Genomic DNA, 27,001 nt, shown 5'->3' on the forward strand with positions numbered 1-27,001 from the left:
TATGGAAAAAAAACTGCTGTATTATTTATTCCTTTTGTGATTCCACTTTAAAGTGAGGATATTAGTTCCTTGGGTCATATGAAACCTATGAAAATACCAGATATATATAAATATAATATAAATCTTTTCTTTTTTCTTTGATTTTCTACACACTTACCAAGAAAATCAATTTTTTGAGAAAAAAGTGTGCATCAGTGTGTAATGTCCTAGAAGAAATCATGCAGAAATCATAAATTGGTTACATTTTGGCTCATCCATGTCCTCTTCTATTCTAGCTAACTCTTCTTAGCTACCTCAGATAGTTATGCATTTTAGGTAACTGTGGTGGTTTGAATAGATGGCCCCCAATATATTCAGTTGTTTTATTTGTTTGTAGATTGCATCTTCAGTCACCTGGCTGGAGGCAATGTCACTGGGTGGCTCTTTAGGTGTGGTGGTGGATTTCAGATTTCAATCTAAAGATATGCAAAGTGAGCCTAGTTGGAGTTCCTGAAGTGCGCTGTGGCTTTTGACCTTTAGGCTTGTGCTTCTCTCTCTGTGTTTGGTCCTGTGAAGGCAGGCCAGCTTCTTCGGCCATTTATGGAACTTCCCCTGGATCTGTAGGCTTCAATAAATATCCCTTCCTCCATAACTGTGCCTGGTCTGGAAGTTCACCACAGTGAACCTGAAGCTGTCTGATACAGTAACTCGGGTGGTTTTTCCAGGGAAGGAGTAAATGAGTACACAAGATATAAAAAGTAAGTTATTTCTTATAAGCTATGAAATATAAATAGCCTTTTGTAAGGGGAAAGCTGATAATGCTAGTTAAAGCAAGGTTTACTCTCTTGAACTTCATTTCTGTAGAGTATATCTTTTTGCTCATTATCAAGAAAAGGTAGTTAATAATTGAATTTTAGCAATACCAAGATGAATTTATGAAAATTACAAGGTGATAAAAGCAGAAGAACATTTCTACAAAGAACTATTCAATCTGCAGATCATGGGAAGGACTTGTGTGGTAGAATCTCCTTGTCACAGCTGAAGGTGTGACTGTCCTGCAGAGCTTTGACATCTGAAAGTGTGTATTTCTGGAATAAGAAAGGCTTGTCTATGATAAGTTACCATGTGAGCTGGTTTCAAGTCTAACTACTTTACTCAGTAAACCATCTGTGGAAAGAAAGGAATACAGATATAAGTCACATCAAATGCTTTCATTGAGAGATTGACAAGGACAATCACACAGTTTCTGGTAGATGGTCTCAGAAGCTTTCCTGTGTATGAGAAGCAGAACTACAGGCTTTTTTGTATAAGTTCCTGTACATCTTGTCCATGCTATTCTCAAAAATGGGTCGGTGGGATTTTCCCTTATAAGAAGCTGCTCTGTTGGGCCAGTATTCGCCATCATCCAAATGGAAAGAGCCACGTGGCCGCTGAAACGAGCTATAAAAAATGATATGAAAAGTTTAAAACAATGAGAACACTAAATTAGAGATACCTTATATTATTCAAATATTTATGGAGTACTTCATTGATATATGATGCTCTGTGGGACTATGAGAAAGAAAACACAACATGGCATATGCCTCCACAATTGAGTCAATTACAGGAGAGTGCAAAACTATTCATGTGAAACAGTGCCAGACCAGTAAAAGGAAAGAACAAGAAGGTGTAGCATGGTAAATGAGAGTATAGACATCCTATTTTGGGTAGTATTAGGATAGATAGCCTCTAAACCCAACATCCCTAGAACTTAATTTTCTAGAATTTGAGGGTTCTTGGGTTAATGTTTAACATCTTAGAACCTCAGCTTCAATGGGAGGATTGTTTCAGAAGTTAAAAAGGATATGTGAAGTGTACAGTACAACAGTTCCCAGGGACACCAAAGCTATGAGACTCTGAGTACTTTCTAAGTACTTTCTGTATATTTACTGGACATTCTCATGACATTTACAAATGTGTAAATGTGGAAAGTAAAAGTTGATAAAAGCCAATCCTGGTGGCACAGGACAGAGGCATGAAGATCAAAAATTTAAAGCTTGTCTCGGTTACAGAGTTGAGTTCAAGGTCAGCCTGGGGAAGTTAGTGAGACCCTGCCTAAAAAGAACAAGTGGACCGAGGATGTAACAGTGGTTGCTTACCAGGCAAAAAGCCCTGGTTTCTACTCCAATACCAGAGAAAACCTTAGTGAAATACTGAAGCTAAGTGACTTGCCCAGGACTCAGATGCTAGTTAGACACAGCCAGGGGAAAGGAGCTATGTCTGTGTCTCTAATGCTGTTTCTATTAAGCCATATTGCCATGGTTCCAAAAGAGGAGGTAGAAAATTGGACCAAATATGAACCATTTATGAAAAAGGAAATTGCTCAGAAGAGTCTGATTTTGAAGTACTAGTGGTCCCCTAAAGTCCTAAGAATCTGAAGAAGTAAAGAGAAAAGCCAGGGAACTGATAGCATAGGTTGGCACTAGGTTAGGTGTTATGTGAATAGAAAAACAAAGGCTGTTCCAGAGTATTGATAATACTTTTGTAAAGATACCAAAGTTAGAATTTTACTATCATAAAAATTAAGTTTACCATATTTTCTAGAGATAAATTGTTTATTTCTTCAAAGACTGGGTTTATTTTTCAATAAGTAAAATTAGCCTACTTCAATAAATTAAATACTTAAATAAGTTGTTATATACTATGAGGCTACCTAAGCTTATAAGAAATAATAAAACTGTATTTCCTGGTTAGTAAATATGACAAATAACATCTTTATACATTTATTTATGAAAAAATGCATTCCCTTGTCCATCCCAACATTTTACTTTTATTGTCAATTTTAAAATGGGAACTCTTGGGGAGGGCAGAGAACATCCTTTTCATTTTCTCCCAGCATGACACTGCTTTGGTGGGGAGACAGAATGATGGTAACTTTCATGCTCACTGTGGGTAAATGTGCTACTGGTTCCATTAATTCTAATTCTAGCTGCCTGGCAAAAATCCTCACGGTACATGTGCACAAACATTTTAATATCCAGTAACAACCTAACTCTATCTACAGTAGAACACTAAACAGATGTGGTCTGTGTCCACTGCAGGAAAGGTAGTGTGACTGGAAACCTCTGGGTGTGGCTGTGAGGATATTCTCAGAGATATTTAACTGAGGAGGGATAACCACCCTGAACACAGGTGGCACCATCCCGTAGGCTGGGGTCCTGGGCTGAATAGTAAAGGAAAAGGGAGGAAGGGAACTGAGCACTGGCTTTCACCAGTCTGCCTCCCGACTGTGGATCCAGTGTAGCTAGTAGCTAGCTACATCATGCTCCTGCTGCCAGGTCAACCCTGCCATGCTGGGCTGTACCAGTGAGCCAAAATATACCCTTCATTGAGTTGCACTTGTCAGAGATTTCTCACAACAATGGGGAAGTAACTAATATGGATGAAACTGAAAACTCACTTAGGAAAAAAAAAGCCATCTGTGAATACTCTATAATTCTTCCTTTACAAAATTTAAAATAAGGGCTACTAAAATGTTAATGCTTTCAGATGGATACATGTGTGGCATAACTCTAGAGAAGGAGCAAAGTCACAGTAGCTTTTATATCTGTGGAAAGAGATGATATTAATTAGAAGCTGTTATGATTAATTTCATTTGTTAATTGGACAGATTTAGAATCACCTTGGAAATAAATTTATGGGCATGTCTGTGAGGGATTTTCTAGATTCAATAATTCAAATGGAAAGACCCACACTATATCCCATTTGATGGGGGTCCTAGACCTTATAAAAAGGGGAAAGCTAGCTGAAGACATCCTTCATTACTCTCTGCTTCCTGGTTGTGAATTTAATGTGACCAGTGGCTTCCTGCTCCTGGCACCATGCTTTCCCCACCACAATGGACCACGTATACTAGAACTTTAAACTGAAATAAACTCATGCTCCTTAAGTTTCTATTGTCAGGCATTTGTTACGGCAATGAGAAAAGCAACTAATACAGAGGCAGATAGCTTCAAAAGAATGGGTTCTCTCCTATTTCTTATGTAGTAGTAAATGAATATTCATTTTATTATTATGATGATTGTCACTGTTATAATTTGGAATAAGCAAACCTTAAGTATACTCTTCTGCTATAGTTTATATAGTTCACAAGGAAAAGTTTAAAGACTCTAACCTCTCTGTACCATGATAATATATTTTAGAGAGATGGCTTTGCTATAATGGTATTCTATCTATGATTTCTAGTAATGTTGGGTATGTCTTGGTACATTTTCTTTACATTTGGTACCATTTCTTTTATACTGGGATAATTTTGAAAATGATATTCTTTTTTTTTTTTTTTTTGAGGTAGGGTCTCACTCTGGCCCAGGCTGACCTGGAATTCACTCTGTAGTCTCAGGGTGGCCTCAAACTCACTGTGATCCTCCTACCTCTGTCTCCCAAGTGCTAGGATTAAAGGCGTGTGCCACCACACCTGGCTCTGAAAATGATAATTTTGAAAGCCTGACAATTAAAATTATTTTAAGATATGAATATCATCATACTTATCTTATCTGATCATTTTTAAAGTGGCAATTAAAACAATCTAGGCTTGGAATAAAAGTATAATTTTTATAATTCTCACAAGGTCATTGCCAAATTTCAATGCTATACTTTTGATACAATGAGCACATTTTTTCATTAGCTTTGTACAGAAATAATGGGCTAACTTAATATAAAATTTTCACACAATGTCATTTCAGTTCTAAGTCTCACTTTTGCTTCAAACAGTTTTTTTTTTTGACAAGTTTAGTCATATCACACAGGAAAAAAAATAAGCAAACAAAAACATGTGCATGCACATCATGCTTCTGCAAACATATTTACCATCCTCAAACCCCAGGTAGCTCTGTCCCTCCTGCATAGGGTACACAGGATCCCATGTACTGATTTTGGTTTGCTTAGTTGTTTTCTAGTTTTATTTCTCTTCACAAAGCCATGTGCTACTCACTGTTATCTATGACCTTTGACTTTATTGCATACTAATGACTAAACAATAATGTACTTCGTTGAAATGTATTTTTTGAGGGTAAACCTACTCAACTGAGGTCCTAATTTTTCCCACCCAGATACTAACCAGGATCGACCCTGTTTTGCTTCTAAGATCATATACAATCAGGCCATTCAGGGTGGTATGGCTGTAGACTAAAGTCTGAATTTATAACACATCATTACCCCAACTCTCTGAAAGGTAAATAGTTAGGAAGGCCACTAACTATAAAATCATGGTGTGGGTTCTTATAGTTTGTAGCCCATATGGTACTACATGTCACTATGAGACACAGATTTATTACTGCTTTGGATCTATTAAACAACACAGTTCTCAAAGTTAATGGAAAATATCAACTCAGTATCTTGCAATCAATAAGTAACTTTGGATATACTTTGAAAACCTACTATAACACGATAAGGTTTTGTATGAAAGACCAAAAGTGGCCCAAACAGATATTCTAATGCTATTTGAGCAGCAAAATTTGGTAGGAATCTATAAATTTTCAATTTTATAAACAATATTGTAGTTGTCTAGAGAAAACTTAAGAATTGGTCCAGACTAGAAGTCTGGTTCATGCCTGTAATCCAGCACTTGGGATGCTGAAACAGAAAGATTACCACAAGTATGAAGCTAGACTGGGTTACATGGTACATTTCAGGCTAGCCTAGGCTAGAGTATGAGACTTTCTCTGAAAAAAAAAATATCTAAGCAAAACAGAGGTATGGACAGTGTTGTCTTAGTATAGGAGTCTAAGCATCAGTGCAAGTAGAGGCACTCAGGATAACAAGCAGTATACTGACTTCCAGACATGGAATTCTTTAATCAGTTGTGAATATACTGAATTGCTTTTATTGTTGTACATTAAGTTTAAAATGTGACACTAAAAAATCCTATTGTACCAATAGGCTTTTAAGAGTCTCGTGCTCTCTTGACTGAGCTAACTGCGCACTCACAACAGACTTTTAAAGACAACACTTATAATTTTACCAAGAGTATCTTCACCACCCGTTCATACAAAACATTTAGTGCATTCTTACTATGTGCTACAAAATACTGCATCAAGGCTGAAGACCACAAAATGGTTTTCAAAGCAGGGTTGATAATTACTGCATTGAATGCTCATCTTTTCAACACCTTCTGAGGGATCTGTGCTTGCATAAAGAATCTCCTATTTAATTGTGATAATGCTGACTAGGAAAAAAATGACAAAAAAGAACAGAGGCCAGGAAAATATAAGAAAACTGAACAGTTTCACATTCTAGATATTGATAAGATACAAATTATAAATTTATTTCTTAAATGTGTATAGTAAATTCAGAAGAGAGAAACATTTTACATAACTAGGAATGGGCTAAAAGACAAAGGGTATTATTTTAAGCTCAGGACAGGGTTGTGAACTACCTGAGGACTGGAGGGTCTGAAGTGTTGCTTATTATCACATGAAAACCAAGTATCTAGTATTCTATGTTTAGCTAATAACTCAGATTCCCATAAATAATTGAGGTAAAATTATATAGGGTGATATACATGGTAAAAGGAACAATGTAGTTAAGATGGTTATGTTGACCAAAAGAATAAATTTTAAGAACTAAAAGGTTGTATAAATAGTAAAATATAGATCATTTGCCACTTATACTCAAAGAATAGGAAGAGATTTTAAAGACTGCATGCATGTATGTATGTCCATCATAAGAGTCTATCATAAGAGATAGACTGTCAAAACATGAATAATGGTTTCTATCATGCCAAAACCTTGATGGGTAATGCATGTAGAAAAGTGCTGAACATGTTGTTTGGCTCAAGATGATGGGTGGACAGATGGAAAGAAAGTAGGAAGGGAAAGATTAGGTCATGGAGTTCAGAATAGCTAAGAGGAGGAGGTTGTATTATGGTCTTAATAGCCAAAGCCTATAAAGCATTTAATTGTTTTAAAGATATCATATAAAGCCAAATTGTCATTAGATAGCATTAAAATGCACTGATAAGTGATAGAAATGTTTCTCAAACCTAAATATGCATCAGAATCATCTTATTATAATCCAGATTGCTGGGCTTAACTCCAGGATATACTGATATAGTCCATCTCATGTGAGGGCCAAAGACTTTGGCATCCAACAGGGTGATGATAATGCTACTAGTTGGAGCCACATTTGATAAACAGAGTTTTTTTTTTAAAATAAGCTTATGCCAGGCGTGGTGGCACATGCCTTTAATCCCAGCACTCGGGAGGCAGAGGTAGGAGTATCACCACGAGTTCGTGGCCACCCTGAAAATACAATGAATTCCAGGTCAGCCTAGATGACAGTAAAACCCTGCCTTGAAAAACCAAAAAAATTAAAAATAAAAGTAAGCTTGTCTGAGGATAAGGGGTAGACAGACTGTCATTCTATCACCTCCTTTATCATGAGCTGGAAATCTGCTCACGTAAGTCTAAGTCACTCATCTCTTTTCTCTGAGAAAAAGGACACAGAAATGAACTTCAGACAGCTAAGGTACAGAAGTCTGCATTATTTGCTTTGAGAAGTGCATGCCCTTTAGTTCCACCACTTACATACAAGTATAGGAATTAGGCATAAAACTAAAATAATACCCTGAACATGGGAGCTGTATCTAAAGCTAATACTAAACATACTTTCATAAGGGTTTTGACGTTCTGACCACTCCATCCTGTTAGTCCAAGTATGCATATAAGTGACAAGTATACAAAATGACGTTAGAGATGTGCAGACAGAACTTTTTGATATTCTACTTAACTCTCCAATTTGAAGGTTCTGAGATATACAGAAGCTTGCTTAGTCATTAACATTCTCTGGTAAACTGGAAAATTTAATCAAAATTTAAATGAAAAACAGTGCTTTTCAAAATACTGTTCTCATAGTACCTATATCAGAACCATGCAGGGTACTTCTTAAAATACATTTCTTTACGTCTTGTTTATATGTAGGAAATATAATCTGTACCTTGCAAAAATGTTATTAATTACTAAGATCCTTGATATTTCAGGCTTGAAGAACAGAATTTTCTCTTATAAAAGGTTTTACTCATTATCTAAAGTTATGGGCACTATTTTAATTTAGGATAAATGCATCATATGAACTTGCAGGTTAGTCACACGAGCCTTAAGCAGAATGGAAACCATCACCAGTAGGTGACTATATTTATTTTTATTAAAAAGTTTCAGTAATAGCAACTTACATAGCTAAAATTAAAAAAAATATTAAGCATACTTTTGAGCCAAACTTTTTTACAAGTTCACTAAATTAAACAGATCTTTTTTTCACTTCAGCTATGGGATAGTTCTGTATAGAGCACCGACCAAACCCATACCTGTATTCAGGGTCGCTGTCATAGGCAGAGTCTCTGTACAGAAGACCTCTTTTCATTTCCAGTTCATCGTCTTTCTCTGGGTCCCTCTCATCCTGAAACATTTTAAAGATTTTCATAATTAATTTCTTCATTGCTTCTAATATGATACTCATTTTTCTTTGGGAAAGGCTCCTCTATCCCTCATAATTATAAGAAATTGAATTAAATGCTTTTCTTGGATAAGAAGCAAAATGGTAAGAACTTATTGTCTCTGAATAAAGTTTTATGATAGTTTTGCTAACACTATTTCAAAGGCTAAGCAACTAGTAGATACTTCTTGGACAATGAGTGACTGAGAGTGGCTGACTCAAGATGTGTGAATTAGTAACACTATATCTATCCTCATGAATTCCAGAATGGTTGCATTCATGCTCTGAAGCACAAGTACTTGGGAAATTATGCAGATATAAGCATGCACCTGAGACTGAAAGAAGTGATTTAGACTTGCCAATAGTGACGCAAAATGCAGTAATAGGGATGGAGGGATGGCTTAGCAGTTAAGGCATTTGCCTGCAAAGCCAACGACGACCATGTTAGGGGGCACATGTGTCTGAAGTTCTTTTGTAGTGGCTAAAGGCCTTGGCATGCCCATTTTTTTCTCTCTCTCTCCCTCTTTCTCTGTCAAATAAATAAATAAAAGTAATTTTAAAATGCAGTAATAAGACAGAAAAAAAACAAATTAATTGTTATGAAAATACATGTGTAAGCCTTTGTTGTTAACTTCTAATAGTCATATACTAGGTCCTAAGAAATATGAATCTATGAGCAGCTTTGTAAGCTACATCATTCACAGCAATCCATAAGTATGTTAATTTGCATAATTTAATATTAAATATCATTCCAAACTATTTAGACTTAGTCAAACAAGAATAGAAGTAAAGAGAACCAGGGCTGGAGAGATGGCTTAGCGGTTAAGGCATTTACCTGCAAAGCCAAAAGTACCTCGGTTCAATTCCCCAAGACCCACATAAGCCAGATGCACAAGGGGGCACATGCGTCTGGAGTTCGTTTGCAGTGGCTGGAGGCTATCTCTCTCTCTCTGTCTCTTTCCCTCTCTTGTTCTCTCAAATAAATAAATAAAATTTTTAAAAAAAGAAATAAATAGAACCAGTAACAAAAATATGCAGAAAGATTAACATCAATAAAGGAAAGTTTCATTCTTTTTAAGAAAACTAAACACAGACTATAAAGAAATGTTTTAAAAAATTTGCTGATGACATGAAACTGTGGGGTGAGCATTCACTGTAACAACAGCAGCGAATAATAGGGTCAGTTAAAAAGTTATAAAAATGTATATGCAAATTTAGAATTGCTAAAACTTCTAGGCTTTACCATTATAAAATAACTCAATATATTTGGTTGCTATTTCTTTTCCCTTAACTTTATAGTTAAATTAGTTTGCTTTTAGTTAGTGGTTGAATAGCCTTCTGTTTCCAAACTTTCTTCTTTTGCTTGACTAGCTATGGTTGGATGAGAAAGACATGGTAAAGGGAAGAAACAAAACAGTTGTCCTGAAAGGGAGCAACAACAGAATCGCTGATACTCCTCATGCAGAGCCCTGGTGCTGGCCTACATCCTGGATGTCTGGAGGGGAGCTCTGTCCTAAGAAGCAAAAAGACTACATTTCTTTTATGGTTGTTTCTCTTCTAATTTTAGGACTGCAGATAGGAATCACTATCTCATACATATGTCAAGTCATCTCATAAATATATATCATTGTATCTCATAAATATGTCATATCACACACACTCACACAACATCAGGAGATGTGACTCAGAATAAGATCAAGAAGATGTATTATCATTGACTTTGCAAATGGAGGAAACAAAGGAAAAAAACAATCACAGACCTTCTGACAGTTTGGTTTTAGCCCTTTGTGGTCTGTGTTAGACCTCTGATCTACAGAAAACAGTTAACCAATTAGATATGAAAATGTAAGGTAATAGCAGAAAACAAACAGAGAGCCACCAATCTCATAAATCATCCATAAATCTCTCAGGGGTTAGATGGATAGTTCGTGGCAGAACACTATTCCTGTTGAAAACTAGGAAACTTGAAAAGATGTATAATACTTTAAAAGGTATAAGGTGAAGAAAAAATTGAAGACACAAATCCTTCAATTTCAGAAGGGCAAGCCATTCAGAGAAGTGAATGTCTACACTTCCATTTCTCCTTAAGCAGCTGAAGACTGGCATTGGCTAGAAGCTGAAGACCACAGCCATTTGAAGAGGGTCATTCCTGGGATACCAAGAAACCAAGAGAAGCTTTTGATGACTGAGTATGGAAGACAAAACTTAAGTTTAAAGGCCTTTGATACACATCAGTTTCTCAACCATGACACTTCTTAGAAAGCTGCTTGGGACTGTGGGGTATAAAGCTACACCAAAATATCTGAAAAGCAAAGGAATCTTCCTATGGTCTCATGGTGTTAAAGAAATAAAGATCTACAAGGCCAAGAGGTACAGGAAACACCAACCACCACATCCCTAGAAGCAGAGTGAAAATAAGGTGCTGGCACCAGAACTAGTTTGTAAACTAGACAGGGACAGCTGAGATAAGCTAAGCCAAGAAAACTCAGTCCTGGACACAGAGCCAGACATTAATCAGACATTAATGTATACAGATGAAAAAATAGGCAGAACTTTTTGGAGCAAACTTGAAGACTAAAAAAATCCTTAAATATAGAAAGATTCATTGTCAAGATATCTGTTAACTTCTGAAGCCTGGTTGGGGACAAATAAGCCAACGCCCCAAATGCTTGAAAGTTAAAGGAAACCTACCATGTAATTGAGATATTTAAAAAATTTTTGTTCATTTTTATTTATTTATTTGAGAGTGACAGAGAGAGAAAGAGGCAGAGAGAGAGAGAGACAGTGAGCGACAGAGAGAGAGAGAGACAGAGAGAGAGAGAGACAGAGAGGGAGAGAATGGGCGTGCCAGGGCTTCCAGCCACTGCAAATGAACTCCAGACGCGTGCACCCCCTTGTGCATCTGGCTAACATGGGTCCTGGAGAATCGAGCCTCGAGCTGGGGTCCTTAGATTTCACAGGCAAGTGCTTAACTGCTAAGCCACCTCTCCAGCCCTAATTGAGATATTTAAAAGGCATTGATACCCAGCAGGAGAGATTGGAAGCTCTGAACAGGAGTTGTGACTGACACTTTACAACTTGACTTCTAAGAGCAGCTAGAAGCTAGTCAGAGCTGGGCTGGTGGGCTGAGAAAACTGCAGGCATTGTAGTAATCATGCAGAGCTGGTGTCACAATAAACAGAGAACAAAGGGGACAGAAATCTAGTCATATCACTTAAGAACAGGTACATATTCTGTGAAACACATCACTAGTTAATCACTATGTGTACACAAGACTGTCTTGATATTCCAATGTACTATCATCTTATGGGACTACCATAATATATGCAGACCATTACCCACTGAAAACATTATGTGGCACGTGACTGCACTTGCTAATTTCTGAAATTACCAGTGTAAAAATGTGGAGAACTATACCTTGTGCTCTCTGATGTCAAGTACCATCAGGGTACATGTTGCTTTCAAATGATTAAATGTCAATTTACTACCTTGGACAAGCAAGAAACTGCCTTGTCTCTTGGTACCAAGAAGACCTGAAGGCCAATGCCATAAATGAGAGATAGACTGAGAGTTATCAGGACTTTAAGGACAGTTGGACATTTACCAAAATATCAATATAGCCTGAATGCAGGTCAGTCCTTTTTGGATCAAACTTATTAGTCCTTGATGCTACCTGCCTAGGTGAGGAAAAAGAAAACCCTGTCATCATGAGGAAAATTGAAAGCATTTTAAACATAGTGTCTAGAGCTTAATCCAAAAATAAACTGCACAAAAAGTCAAGACACTATTTCTGCTAAATAAATAAAAGTAAAAAGACACAAAGAGAATGATCACAAACATCCCTGATACTGGAACTCAGGAGATAAACACCTTATGATATAATTATGATTATTTTAAGAATTTTTAAAGATGCTATCTACAAAATAGATAAAAGAAATTTCAGAAATCAATACATTAATCACCAAAATAAAAAAATTCAGTAGGTTCAAAAGAATATTGTTATCAGCAACATAAATAAATGAATAAACTTAGATAGGTTGATAATAAATAGCCACAAGAAAAACAAACAAAATGGAGCGAAGGGGACAACAGACATTTAGAAGTCTTTTTGACATGCATATGCTCTCCTTTTAGGCAAAGAACAGTGGACACTTCACTCTAGGGTCTATGACCTTCCAAGCAATAGGCTTCTGACTTGGTTCTCAGCATCAGGTATGAATTCTCTCTCACTGAGTGGGCCTCAACTCTAATGAGAGAACAGCCACTATTGATCAGGTGGGAACATCTTGTCTGTACGGTTGATTTAACAGCTTGCAGGATCTACTGCTTGTTCACACAGCTGGAAGAACTTTCCTGCATTATGAGAGCTAGTCAGTAGGGAGGTGGCTCTATCTCAGTTGCAGCTTAATCTCCCAATATCCTGTGACCACAACTTGTGCTGTCTTTAACAATAGGGCCTTACCATTTAGTTCAGGTGGGGAGCCAAGTGCTTTGGCAATTACTTATATTGTTTTTGAGGGCCTTATGAGCTTCCCTGACCAACAGCACACTGTGAAGGGTAATCCAATTCTGGCACTGAGATATACCAGCAACAGCCTATAGTACTAGACAGTACTTCTACCTTCTTAATATATACATACATATGTACATACGTATGTATGTACATACATACATACATATGAGTTACACACCACATACACACCTGGTAAGCCTTACTCTCAGAAATATGTGCATTTCTCTCTTTTAAAGAGAATTATATATTTTAATTAGCTAACAATGAGGTAGGTTTCTATAATACTAATTCTTACCATCTTTGGTTTTATTTCTCTCTCCCCTCCTTTTCCCCCGTTCCCTCAGACCCTTCTACTACAGTGTTCTGTCCCTCACTTGCCTGTCTACTATTCTCTCCTTGAAGCACGGAGCCATCTCTTTAGCCCTGCTCCCTCTTCTTCTAAACCCTCCCTGCTTCTTCTCTCTCCAGCTTCACTTAGTTCTCTAACCAGTACTGCCAATACTTACAACAACTTATAAACAAAACAAATGATTCCAAATTAGGATTTATATGAGAGAAAAAAGTGTTTGTCTTCTGAGCCTGGGTAATCTAGAAGCATAATTTTTTCAAGATTCATCCACTTTCCTGAAAATTTCATAATTTCATTACCAATGAATATAAGTGCACTGTGTATTTGTACCACATCTTCATTAGTCATTCATCAATTTCACTCTTGTTTAGAAAATCCACTTTTGACAGATAGCAGTGAATTCCGGGGAGATCCAAGACCTGTAAGAATGATAAGGAAAGAAAGCCAAGTGCCTAGCACACCTTCAAGGAACCAGGAAATATTACAGAGGAAGTGGTGGCTTAAATATGAATGCTTTTCTCACAGTTAGCCAGAGAACCTTCTCCAGGGAGATGGAAGTAGGAACCAAGGAGCCCAAAGCCACACAACACACATGGAAAAAAATCAGCCCACAAGAACCATTACTAGGATCTATTTCAGTATGCTCACTGAACTTTAGAAATAAAGAAAATCACAATACAAACACATCTAAATTCCTGGTTTAAAAGACCAAAAAACTTACAAAGAAAATAAAATGTTTTTTTGAACAAATCTGAAAATCATTTTCGGTGGAGAGAAACAAGTAACATATTGTAAAGGAATTTTATATCCAACCAAACTAAAGGCATAAAGCTACAGACAAAATGCCATTATCATGCAATAACAATGGAATATTGGCATATGACTCCTTTATTAGAAATTTGATTTAAAAAACTTCCAACAACTAAAATTACCGAGATTACAAAATAAAAACAAACAATGAATTTTGAGTATTTACACACAGAACTGTAGCAGAGGAGTGCAACAGATTCTGTGTAATATTTTGTGGCACATGCTCTTCAAATAAAAACGAAAACAAACAAAACTGTGGTAAGATGAGGAACAATAAAATGTGGAATATATGTGTCATAAATAAACATTTTCAATATTTTATTCTTTTGGTAATAGCTTGCTACTTTACTGATAAAGTAGATGAGGACTTAGTTATATACTAATTCCAACAATATCTGGTGCCTTTGAGATGGTTTGGAATTGGGAAAGTCTATTAAATCTTCAGAGCCAGCCTGACGAGATTCCCTGCTTGGACAAAGTTCAATTCATTTGAACACCAACAATGGTGTTCAAAACTAAACACATCAAATATGCTCAAATCACAAATCATGATAATCTAAAAAGAAAATAAGGGAAAACCATAGTCACCTTTGGCAGGTGTCCAAAAATAAAATACTGTGAAAACTGGAAAATTAAAAGTGGATTTTTTTTTTTTTTTTGCTTTTCCAATATGGTCAGTGCTAACAAGTAGCAAAATAAATGAAGCAGTTTCTATTTCTGGAAGTATCAAACAAAAGTGGATAAGAAAACAGGGATAGTTTTGTGAACACCTACTTAAAATATCTTGGAAATGGAATGGGAAAAGGGAAGAAGAAGGAGGTGAGAAGGAAAAAAGGAAGGTGAGAGAGAAAACTAGATACCATGTGTCTGATGGAAGACATAGCATCACACCTGAAATGAAAATGAAGTTGATCACCCACTAGATCTCACAGTGAGTTTAATGTGAACACTGCCTATGCTACATGCTTATTTTACCCTAGGAATATTACCAGTAAAATCCAAGGGTAAATTCTATAGAAAAAAATAATCTAGACTGGGTCTGATGGCACACACTTTAAATTCCAGCACTAGGCAGGCAGAGGTAGAGGATCACCATTAGTTCAAGGCCACCCTAAGATTACATAGTGAATTATAGGTCAGTCTGAGCTACAGCAAGACCCTACATCAAAAAAGAAAACCAAAAACCAGAAATAATCCAGCTCTTTCATACATAAAATACAATAGTATAATTACAGACAGATACAAAAGCCTATGGATTAACAGAGTAAAGGTATATTTTACTTAAAAAAAAACACAAATTCTCACTTGGGAAATAATATCATTAAAAAGGAACTAATTTCTATAAACATAAGGATGCTGGATTACTCTAATGAGGAAAAACTATGTTTTAAGGTTGCATGAAGGGCTACTACGATGGCTACCTAGATCTTATACCCCAATGGCTAGTTAGTTTAAAAAAATGTGGCCCTTAAGAAAAAATCATTCATGCAATTTTCTGTCTTTAAATTACATTTATCAACCTTAAAAGTTTAAGAATGAAAAATAACATAGACACCAACAGCCAACTTCTCAACTTCTCTATTCAAACAAAAGGATAAAGGGCTGGAGAGATGGCTTAGCAGTTAAGCACTTGCCTGTGAAGCCTAAGGACCCTGGTTCAAGGCTCGATTCCTCAGGACCCACGTTAGCCAGATGCAAAAGGGGGTGCACACGTCTGGAGTTCATTTGCAGTGGCTGGATGCTCTGGTGCGCCCATTCTCTCTCTGTCTCTCTATCTGCCTCCCTCTCTCTCTGTCAACTCTCAAATAAATAAATAAAAATTAACCCAAATTTTTTTTTAAAAAAACCAAAGGATAATATAAACTACCAACTTAAGTCTTTCATGAGCCAAAAAGAGAAATCTTCCAAAACTGCAGTTCAATAAGTAATATTTCATATGGACCAAATTTTGGAAAACTTAATTCCAAGGACCATACAAAAGGAAATGCTAAAAAGTCTTGTGGTCACAGAAGCACTAATTACAGAGGAAGTAAGAATTACCGAAGAAAAAATTCAGTACCACGGATGGGTACCTTCCAGTGAGTTGTTGACCCGAGAGGTTCCTGATGCCCCCCCCCCCAAATTACAGGCTAGGGAGAGGGAGGGAATTACCATGGGATATTTTTTTATAATCATGGAAAATGCTAATAAAAAAATTTAAAAATAAAATAAAATAAAGATACTTGACGGGGAAAAAAAATTACAGGCTAATGCCAAGACTCTATTTCCACCAGAAATAGATGGTAAGCCCCTATTGCTGAAGGTGCCACATGCCTGGGTGGAAGGTCACTGAAAAATCAAGCTGGGGCTGAGCTGAAAACTTCCACCCTGTAGACGAGCTGACAGAAAGCCTGAAAAAGCTGCACTGCTTGCAGTCCCATGGGAGACATAAGTCATCAGTGGTGAAAATGTTGGAAACTGAAAGCCTTAAGTTTGGCCAGTCAGGACACACGACTGACTGCACTGGTCTATGTCTAGAGGGCACAGCATGAAGTAGGCCAGATCACTGTTTCCTTACTCCTATTAGTCCCCTGGTTCTGGTAGGTCCCATTATGCTTTGCTCAGGGAGGCCTGGTCCCTGTGTGTGGTGTGGAATCTAAGTACCAACATCCCTGTTCACCTGAGTCAGAGGGTGCTTCCTCCTCAATAAAATAAAAAGTCTTCCTAAAATGGGTAGACAACAGCACAAAAAAAGGCCAACAAATGTCAGAAAACTGAGAGATCACCAAGGATGACTAGTCCTACTACAGAAGCCTCCAATGAAATCATAGAGAAATCAACAGAAATTCATTCCCAAAATGAAAACATAACAATGAGATCTTGATTAAAAAAATTGCTGAACTTGAAGCAAACTATCAAAGAACCAACAATCATATCAATAAAATTGAACAGAATCATCTCCTAGAGCATTAAGTCTTTGACAGTAGGTTTAACTTGATTGAAGAAAACATTAGACCCTCCAAAGAGATATGAATAAAATGAAGGTAAGTCAAGAAATGGAAGCTCTCAAAAACTGGTTAATTAAGCTTAAGAAAGACTTGATCAAATACAAGAATAAACTATAGGAAGCATCAAGAAAATCAAAATTCAAATTGAAATCAAACCTGAAAAAAAGAGATGGACATGATATAAAATAACATAACAGAAAAGAAAAATCAAATAGAATTTATAAAAATCTCTCTGGAACCACTCACCAACAGAATTAATCATGTGGAAGACAGAACCTCTGACCTGGAAGGTGAGACAGAAGAAATTGATTGGGAGGCCAAAACTTAGCTAAGTTCAAAAAATCAAGTAAACAGAGTACAAGGGAACTGTGGGACACACTAAAATGCCCAAACACCTGGATGATGGGTACACCAGAAGGAGAAGAAATCCAGATCACAGGCGTAGAAAACATACTCAACAAAATTATTGAAGAAAATTTTCCAAATCTTGCAAAAGAGAGGCCCATCCAGATACAAGAAGACCACAGAACACCAAACAGGCAGGACCAAAGAAGAAACACTCCAAGACACAGCATAGTTAAAACTCTTAACAATGAAAACAAAGAGAGAATATTAAAATCAGAAAGAGAGAAGCAATTCACAACATACAATGGAATGGCAGTCCCATTAGAATAACAACAGGTTTCTCAATGAAAACCCTGAACACCAGAAGGGCCTGAAATAGAAACTTCAAAGTCTGAAAAACTATGTCTTCCAACCCAAGCTACTTTACCCAGCAAAAGTATCCCTCATCATAGACAGTGAAAACAAAACAAAACAAAACAAAACAAAAAACTTTCCATGAAAAAAATCAACTCTATCATTATATGAACACAAAGCCAAACCTACAGAAAATACTTGGAATATTCCACACAGAACAGTCAACCAACAAATCTCAACAGCCAACAAGAAGCAGCTCACAAAAAAACAAACCAGGCTCAAAACTGTACAAAACACAAGTAAGGACTCAACCTGATAAAACACCTCACCATGGCAGGAATTAATTAAAACCTCACAGTAATAACCTTAAATATTAATGGTCTTAACTCACCCATCAAAAGACACAAACTATGAGGATGGATCAAAAAAACTGGAGACTTCTATCTGCTGTCTTCAAGAAACCCACCTCACCACTAAAGATAGAAATCTCCTCAGGGTGAAAGGTTGGAAAATGATATTCCAAGCAAATGGAAATAAAAAAGTATGTATTGCTATATTCATATCTGATAAAATAGACTTCAAACCAAAAGTAATCAAAACAGACAAAAAGGCCACTTCTTATTCATCAAGGGAATGATCCAACATGAGCACATCACAATCATAAATATATATACCCCAAACGTAAGGGCACCACAATTTATAAAACAAAATCTCCTCAACAATAATACAGAAATAAACACCAACACTATCATAGTCAGAGAATTCAAAAATCCAGTATCATCAACAGACAGATCATTCAAGCAGAAAATCAACAGGGAAATAATAGAGCTCAACAACATCATAGATCAACTAGACCTAAGAGATATCTACAGAACTTTCCACCCCAACTCTACAGAATACACATTCTGCTCAGCAGCCCACTGAACCTTCTCCAAAATTGACCATATATTAGGCCATAAAGCATGCCTTCAAAAGGTCAGGAAAATTGAAGTAACTTCCTGCATCATGTCAGATCACAATGCTTTAAAGCTAAAAATTAACAAGAGACACATCAAGAACTCCACCAACTCCTGGAGACTAAACAACACACTTTTAAATAATGAATGGAAGAAATCAAAAAAGATATTTTAAAATTCCTAGATTTGAACAATAACGAAAACACAAACTACCAAAACTTATAGGACTCAATGAAGGAAGTCACAAGGGGAAAATGCATAGCCCTAAATGCCTTCATTACAAAGTCAGATCCCAAATCAATACCCTGACTCTCCACCTAAAGGCACTGGAAAAACAAGAAGAATCCAACCAAAGAGCTCCAGAGGGAAAGAAATAATCAAGATTAGAGCAGAAATTAATGAAATGGAAACTAAGAAAACAATTTTTAAAACATGAATGAAATGAATAGCTGGTTCTTTGAAAAAATTAACAAGACTGACAAACCACTGGCCAAAGTGATCAAGCAAAAAGAGGGGGGGGGGGAGAGGGAACTCAAATTAACAAAATCAGAAATGAAAAAGAAGAGATCACAATAGACATCAATGAAATTGGAAGAATCATCCGGACATACTTCCAAAATCTCTATTGTACAAAATTAAATAATTTGGGTGAAAAGGATAACACATACACCTACCAAAACTAAACTTAGAGAAGATTAATCTCCTATACAAACCAATCACATCCATGGAGATTTAAAAGTTAATCAAAAACATTCCCAAGAAGAAAAGTCCAGGACCAGTTGGCTTCTTGGCAGAATTCTATCAAACCATCACAGAAGAACTGAAACCAATTTTTCTCAAACTATTCCACATAACCGGAGACCAGGAAATCCTCTCCGACTCCTTTTCTGAAGCTAGCATCACCCTAATACCAAACCAGACAGAGATGCAACAAGGAAAGAAAATTTATAGGACTATATCCCTAATGAACTTAGACACAAAGATCCTGAACAAAATCCTTGCAAACCAAATTCAACAACACATCAAAAGCATTTTCTACGTTGATCAAGTAGGCTTCATCCCAGGGATGCAGGGATGGTTTAACATCTGGAAATCAATCAACATAATATATCACATAAATAAACTGAACCATAAGAACCATATTCATTTCAACTGATGCAGAGAAGGCCTTTGACAAAATACAACACCACTTCATGATGACAATAGTGGAAAGAATAGGCATGGAGGGTTTATATCTCAACACAATAAAGGCTATATGTAAAGCTACTAAAGCCAATATAATACTTAATGGGGAGAAACTCAAGGAGTTCCTACTGAGATCAAGAACAAGACAGGGTGCCCACTCTCACCACTGCTCTTCAACATAGTACTAGCCCAAGCAATATGGAGAAAGAAATAAAAGGGATTCAAATTGGAAAGGACGAAGTCAAGTTAGCCCTATTTGCAGATGACATGATATGTACATAAGTGACCCAAAAGTCTCCATTCTCAAACTTCTAAATGTGATAAACTCCTTCATCAAAGTGGCAGGTTACAGAATCAATGCACAAAAGTCAGTAGCTTTTCTATATGCAAAGGACAAATATGCAGAGAAAGAAATAAGTGAGGCTGTCCCATTTTCAATAGCAACAAAAAAATTTAAATACCTTGGAATAACACTAACCAAGGATAGGAAAGACCTATATAATAAAAACATTAAAAAAAAAACTCAAGAAAGAAATAGAAGAGGACTTGAGAAGATGGAAGGACCTCCCATGTTCCTCAATAGGTAGAACACTGTGAGAATTACAACTCTACCAAAACCAATATGCAGATTTAACACAATACCAATAAAAATTCCAGCATCATTCTTCACTGAGATTGAAAAAATGACCCCAAAATTGATATGAAATGGCAGAAGGCCTTGGATATCCAAACATAACCTCAGCCAAAGAAACACCTCTGCTGGCATCACCATACCTCACCTAAAGCTATCTTACAAAGCCATAGTGAGAAAAATAGCATGGTACTAGAATAAAAACAGAAACATAGACCAATGGAACAGAATTGAAGGCCCACACTTTAGGGCAAGCAACTACAGCTGCCTGATCGTTGACAAAAGTGCCAATAATGAGGACTGGAGAAAAGACAGTACTTTCAACAAATAGTATTGGGTAAATTGGATGACCATATGTAGAAAAATGAAATTAGACCCACTCATTTCACCACATACAAAAACCAAGTCCAAATGGATTAAAGGCCTCAATAGAAGACCTGAAACTCTTCAACTACTGGAAGAAAAAATAGGAAGCACTCTCCATAATGTAGGACTGGGAAAGGTCTTCCTGAACAAAACCCTAGTAGCCAAGGAACTTAAACAAGCATTCAACCAATAGGATCTCATGAAGCTAAAAAGCTTTTGTACAGACAAACATACAGAGCCACTGAATGGGAGAAAATCTTCTCCAGAAGCCTAATATATAGGCCTAATATCTAGAATCTACAAAGAATTCAAAAAACTAAGCAATAAAAAAATGAAACAACCCACTCCAAAAGTGGGGCAGAGAACTAAATAGGGAGTTCTCAGAGGAAGAATTACAAATGGCTAGGATACAATTAACAAAATGTTCAACCTCCCTAACCATTAAGGAAATGCAAATTAAAACAACCATGAGATTCCGATTTATCCCATTAAGGATAGCAAACATTAAAAAAATCAAATGAAAACAAATGCTGGCAAGGCTGTCAAGAAATAGGAACCCTCATTCACTGTTGGTGGGAATGTAAGCTTGTACACCAACTGTGGAAATCTATCTGGAGACTCCTGGAAAGGATGAATATAGAGTTACCAGCAGACCCTGTTATTCCCTTACTAGGCATTTATCCTAAAAGCTCTATATCTCAGTTCAGTAATATTTGCTCAACCATGTTTACAGCTGCTCAATTCATAATAGCTAAAAACTGGAATCAACCCATGTGCTCACCACTGTATGAATAGATAACCTAGAAGTTGTATATCTACATTGTGGAATTCTACTCAGCAGTAAGAAAAAAGTGACACAATGATATTTGTAGAAAAGTATTTGAACTTGGAACAGATCATTCTAAGTGCACTAACACAGTCACAGAAAGACAACCATCCTGTGATCTCACTCATCTAAAGTTCCTAACCTGGATCAGCCCAAGTTGCTGATATAACCTAATACTATTTTGAAGCTTAGACAATAGGGAAGGTAGGGCTTGAGGCAAAGGAATAGGTGGGAAGGGTAGAGAACACAAAATCTGAAACCAAACTGAACTGGTACCATAGAATCCTACATCCTGGAAATCAGACTGAAAGATGGAACCCTCAAGTGGACCTTCGGGGGAGCACCTGAATTGAAGGGCCCTGGAGAGAGTGAGATGAAACCTAACCTCAAATTTCTCCTGTTTCTCTTTCTTCTCTGGCTTTTTCTTTTTACTGTTCCCTTGGCGTGGGCCTGTAATTCCCTGTACCAGGATGTGGTCTACATTCATAATGAGCTACTAGATCTCGCAAAACAAACAAGATAAACTTATGTCAGAGCACTTGATTACTCACCAGAGGTTAACAGTAAAACCCTATTGCTGAAGACATCAAATGCTGTCAGCATGGGCCATGGAGGGACTGGAGAAGAGCCAGTCCCCAGATAATTTGCCCATCTAGTGCTGGGAGGCACTACATGAGCTATCAGGGGAAAGGGGCTAACAACTGTCCAAGAAACTCAAATTCTAAGTGACTCAGAAGCAAACAACCTGAAGTGATGCTCACCTAAGTACCATAGTGGCACACAGCTATGTTGGATAACCAACTGCTCTTGGATTGGCTAACAAATCTGCTCAGTGGAAAGGAAGCCATATCTGGAACTGGGAAACAAGTCAGAATCATATCCAGATAATGATTCTACTTTCCATTGCCAAGCTCCCACTAACCTTAGACTATGAGTGTCTAAATCTTTTTAATTCTCTCTAAATTAATAATGGTTATCCCATTTAGCTGGCGCTGTTAAGATGCTTGCCTGCAAAGCCTAAGAATCTGGGTTTGATTCCCTAGTACCCAGGAAAAGCCAGATGCACAAGGTGATGCATGTGTCTGGAGTTCATTTGCAGTGGCTAGAGGCCCTGGAATACCCCATTCCTTCTCTCTGCTTCTCTTTCTCTCTCAAATAAAATAAGTAAACAAATAAGATATTTTAAAGAATATGATTGAATATTTTACCTAATTATTATCCTAAGCATGTTATAAATACTAATCTATAAATAGAGGAAATCTATGATGAAACTATAGCAAGTATCTTTGAAGGTTCTCAAGCCTGAATAAAGAGACTTAGTGCCTAGCATACAGTAGCAATTTACCACATTTCAATTAAATTTATTTATCCAGTTTGAGCTATAATATCTAAACTATAAGTTCTTGGCAAATTACACATCCTTTCTGATTCATTCTTCCATTTTAGTATTTTGGTAAATCTCATTCCAAATGTATTCGTGCTCTCAGCCCAATGACCACAACATTATAGGTTAATTTCCTTACAGAAAGTGCTGAGGATACACACACTTGCCACAGACATTGCAGTGGTGCTCTACTTTTATTCTAAAAGAAGTGTTGCCAACTGACAGCTGGCATATATGCTTTGTTTGGTCCACAAGTTGTTTTATATTTTATATTTGAATGAGTTGACAAGATATTTATTCAAATATAAAAGTAATTACAAGACCTGGCAACCCTGTACCTGAAACACCACAGCTGAGTAGTGGAGACTACTCTGGAAAATGGCTTTCCTGCTGGCCTCAATTTTTGATGCCTTCCTAACAGATGCCTCTGGCATCATGACTTGGACAAAGTCTAAACTTCTCACCTTTATCTTCAATGATCTGGCTGAAAAACCTTTTGCTTTAAGTGGATGTTCCTCACAATTCCCACACTGAGTTTTATTTAAAGAAACAAGCATTTCTAGGCAAGGTAGGTCAATAGTATTTTGTAACAAGAACTTTCTAAATCCAAACTCATATTGATCCTTCTACCTCAGCCTCCATAGTTTAGGGATTAAAGGTATGCGCCACCATGCCCAGCTTCAAGAACTTTTCACAGACATATAAGAAGTGAATTTATGAAAGAGAAGAGGCTAGAATGGAATGTGGGGCTGAGGAGGGTTTGTTTTCTTAGAAAATGTAGTTAAATGTGGGGACGTCAGAGTTCATAGACCAGAAGACAGATAAGTAAGGGGAATCAGGAGAGAAAGCTGTACTGGAGTGTTGCTTGGTTACTTAGCATGTATGAGTCCCTGGGCTGCATTCCCAGATACACACAAACACAGACAGACAGACAGACACACACACACACACACACACCCTATTGAAAATGCATGGGAAAAATCTTAACCATAAGGAAACTACCATAGCAGACCTAGAGTGAAACACCAGCAGCTGGCCCCCAACATTACAATGAACGTGGGTGTGACTAGAAGGTATAAATGGGGTCTGGCAGCTATAGCTTGACTAGCACATGTGAAACTCTGGGTTTGCACTCCCAACAGCAACAAAAAGGTAGCAAATGACTGCACAATACCCTTGGTTAATACAGGAGTCAAAGAAAATATGGCCGTACATAGAAATAAATATATATATAACATTTGTCAGCATGTAACTTTATCTGCATATAAGGTAAGCTTAGACAGTATGCATTTTTTTTTTAATCTTTTAGACTTTTAGAGTTTCCTAAATGTTTCCTTGTTTGGTGTGTGTGTGTTTTCTTTTCAGGATTTCCTGAGGTAGGGTCTCACTCTAGCACAGGTTGAACTGGAATTCACTATGTAGTCTCAGGGTGGTCTTGAACTCATGGCGATCCTCCTATCTTTGCCTATCAAGTTCTGGGATTAAAGGTGTACACTACCACATGCAGGTTTGCTTTTGAGACAGCCTCTCACTTGGTGGCCCAGGAGCCTCAAGGGCTAATATAACAGGTGTGTGCCAACACACCATCCAGCTACCTACACACACACACACACACACACACACACACACACACATGGTGGCCAATTTGTATATAGTGATATGTAACTCCTATTAAATACTTTCAAAAGAAGTTGATATATAGACTTCTACATGAGAGTATATTCTTATACAGAAGTTTATATGGGCACAATACATATTTATCAAGGACATTTTCATTTTAAAGAACTGTAAATTATCCATTTTTAGACATTAAAAAAAAACAAAGCAAACCAAAAAACAAAATAAAACAAAAAAAGAAACTATTGAAATAACATGGTTTTACGTGACTTAAATTTTCTTGAACCAATGTGTTAAGTAAAATGCTGAGTGTTTGACTCTTTTGCTGCTTGGAGATTTATTTTCAATAAAATATACCCTGATCACTAATTTCCATTAGATTTTTCAAGATGAAATTTTTATAAGATAAGATCTTACTATGTAGCCTAGCCTGGCCTTGAACTCTAGACTGTCCTGTTTCAACCTTCCACATACTGAGATCATAGTTCACAACCATGTTCAGCTTGGTTCTCTTCATTTTTTTTTTAATGTTCACCAAATTTCTGAGCTGGAGAGATGGCTCCATGGTTAACAGCACTTACTGTGCAAGCATGAGAGACAAAGAAGACCTGAGAGAACACTCAAGTTCAATCCCCAGGATCCACATAAACAGCTATATGTGGCAAAGCATATCCAGTAACCCCAGCCTCAGGGGAACAGAGACATGAGAATCTCTTTGCTCAGAACATCAAGCTCCACAAAAAAGATACTGCAGCTCAGTAAGAATGGGTAGAAGAGCTATGGAGCAGGATGCCTGGCATTCTGCGCTGGCTAAAGCAGGCAAGTGCACCCCACAGCATGCACATCATGGGGCACCACATGGGCATATACACATAAATACAACCACATACACACAAATACACATTATACACAAGCAAAAGGCAATTCTGACATTATTATTTAATTATTTAATGATTCACAAAAGACTTTTTACTGTTACAGACGGTTAATATTTAGAAAAATTCTTTATGTAGTTAAAAAAGTCACATGGAAGATTTCTATCTAACGTGGTATATATCTGTGTATAAGTATTCTCCAAATATGACCAATATGGACTTTTTGTCTGATCTGTATCCAAGGAAACTATGTTTCAACTCACAATGTCTATCTCTGGTATATGGATGCTCACTTATCCCTTATTCTGAACATGTATGCTTCCAGGGATCTCATGCTAGCCCATTTTTACATGTTTGATTATATTGCTGGGATTATGTATGTCAGACTGAACTTAGTATTTATCTCTAGAGTATTACCTGGCTTCAAATCCTAGCTATACCATCTAACATCGTTGTATGCCCTTATGCAAGTCAGGTAACTTTACTGAGAATTGTTTTCTCATCTTTAAAGCAATACTTTCTCCTTAATAGTACTTACAAGTTATTGTCCAGATAGCATAATACATGCAGAATGCCTCGCCTCTAATAAACACTCACTAATATGAATCAATTTCAATTTTTTCTCTGAAAGTATGATAATTCATGGCTATACTTCTTATTCACATATTTCATTACAAACTTTATAATACTGTTTTCTTTCTTTCAAACTGTTTACATTCCCTTTAGTGGTTCATTAAACTATTGTACTTACCAGGTAGGAAATGTTATTTCATAAAAATAGCCTCTTAGCTTTGCACAGTGCTATACAAAGCATGCAGTACTAGTGAAAACGCTGAAAGTGAACACAAACAGGAAGCCTTTGACTAATTATAAGTTTGTGCTCATTTTCTCTTAAGACTACTTTGAAACAAACGCTAGCATAAGCTGACATGAACAGCATTATTACCTTCCATCTATAAAAATCAAGCCAGAGGCAGTTATAAAATTAGATTAATTTTAAAAATTGGTGTGAAAGTCTTCTACTTCTGAGTAAGATATTTTTCTTACAAGTATAATTTTTCTTTTAAGATATTATAAAGTGCCTGAACAATTTTTATAGCAGCAACAAGATTCCTAAAAGGAGACCACCTCAAAGAAGTAAGCTTATGGCAGCTGGATATTTTTTAGGAGCATTTGTGGGGTTTGACTACAGAATGAATGTTGAGTCTATGCTTCTTTCAACCACATGTCCAGTGCTGCAGGACAGAGGAATCAGCAGGGTTTTGACAATCTAACATGCTTGATAGACAAAGCCAAAGGCTCAAGCAGCCAAATTCTAGCAGGACATGAAGGGTGCAAAGCTGAGCTGAGTGCTCCTC

At 36.8% G+C, this 27,001-nt stretch overlaps 1 protein-coding gene across 4 annotated transcripts in view; it reads right to left on the reverse strand.

Moving 5' to 3' along the window:
* Positions 1 to 1,171: 1,171 nt before the first annotated feature.
* Spata6 (spermatogenesis associated 6) overlaps positions 1,172 to 27,001 on the reverse strand; it is a 147,653-nt gene continuing 121,823 nt past the window's right edge. For all 4 annotated transcript variants that reach the window (XM_045150889.1, XM_004663247.2, XM_004663245.2 and 1 more), the window contains 2 exons: positions 8,318 to 8,409; positions 1,172 to 1,419 (listed from right to left, as the gene is read on the reverse strand). In XM_045150889.1, the coding sequence (XP_045006824.1) occupies positions 1,239 to 1,419; positions 8,318 to 8,409 (273 nt within the window). In that variant the 3' untranslated portion in view covers positions 1,172 to 1,238. The remainder of the gene's footprint in view (positions 1,420 to 8,317; positions 8,410 to 27,001) is intronic.

Source organism: Jaculus jaculus, chromosome 5 (assembly GCF_020740685.1).
Source record: "Jaculus jaculus isolate mJacJac1 chromosome 5, mJacJac1.mat.Y.cur, whole genome shotgun sequence".
Lineage (NCBI taxonomy): Eukaryota > Metazoa > Chordata > Mammalia > Rodentia > Dipodidae > Jaculus > Jaculus jaculus.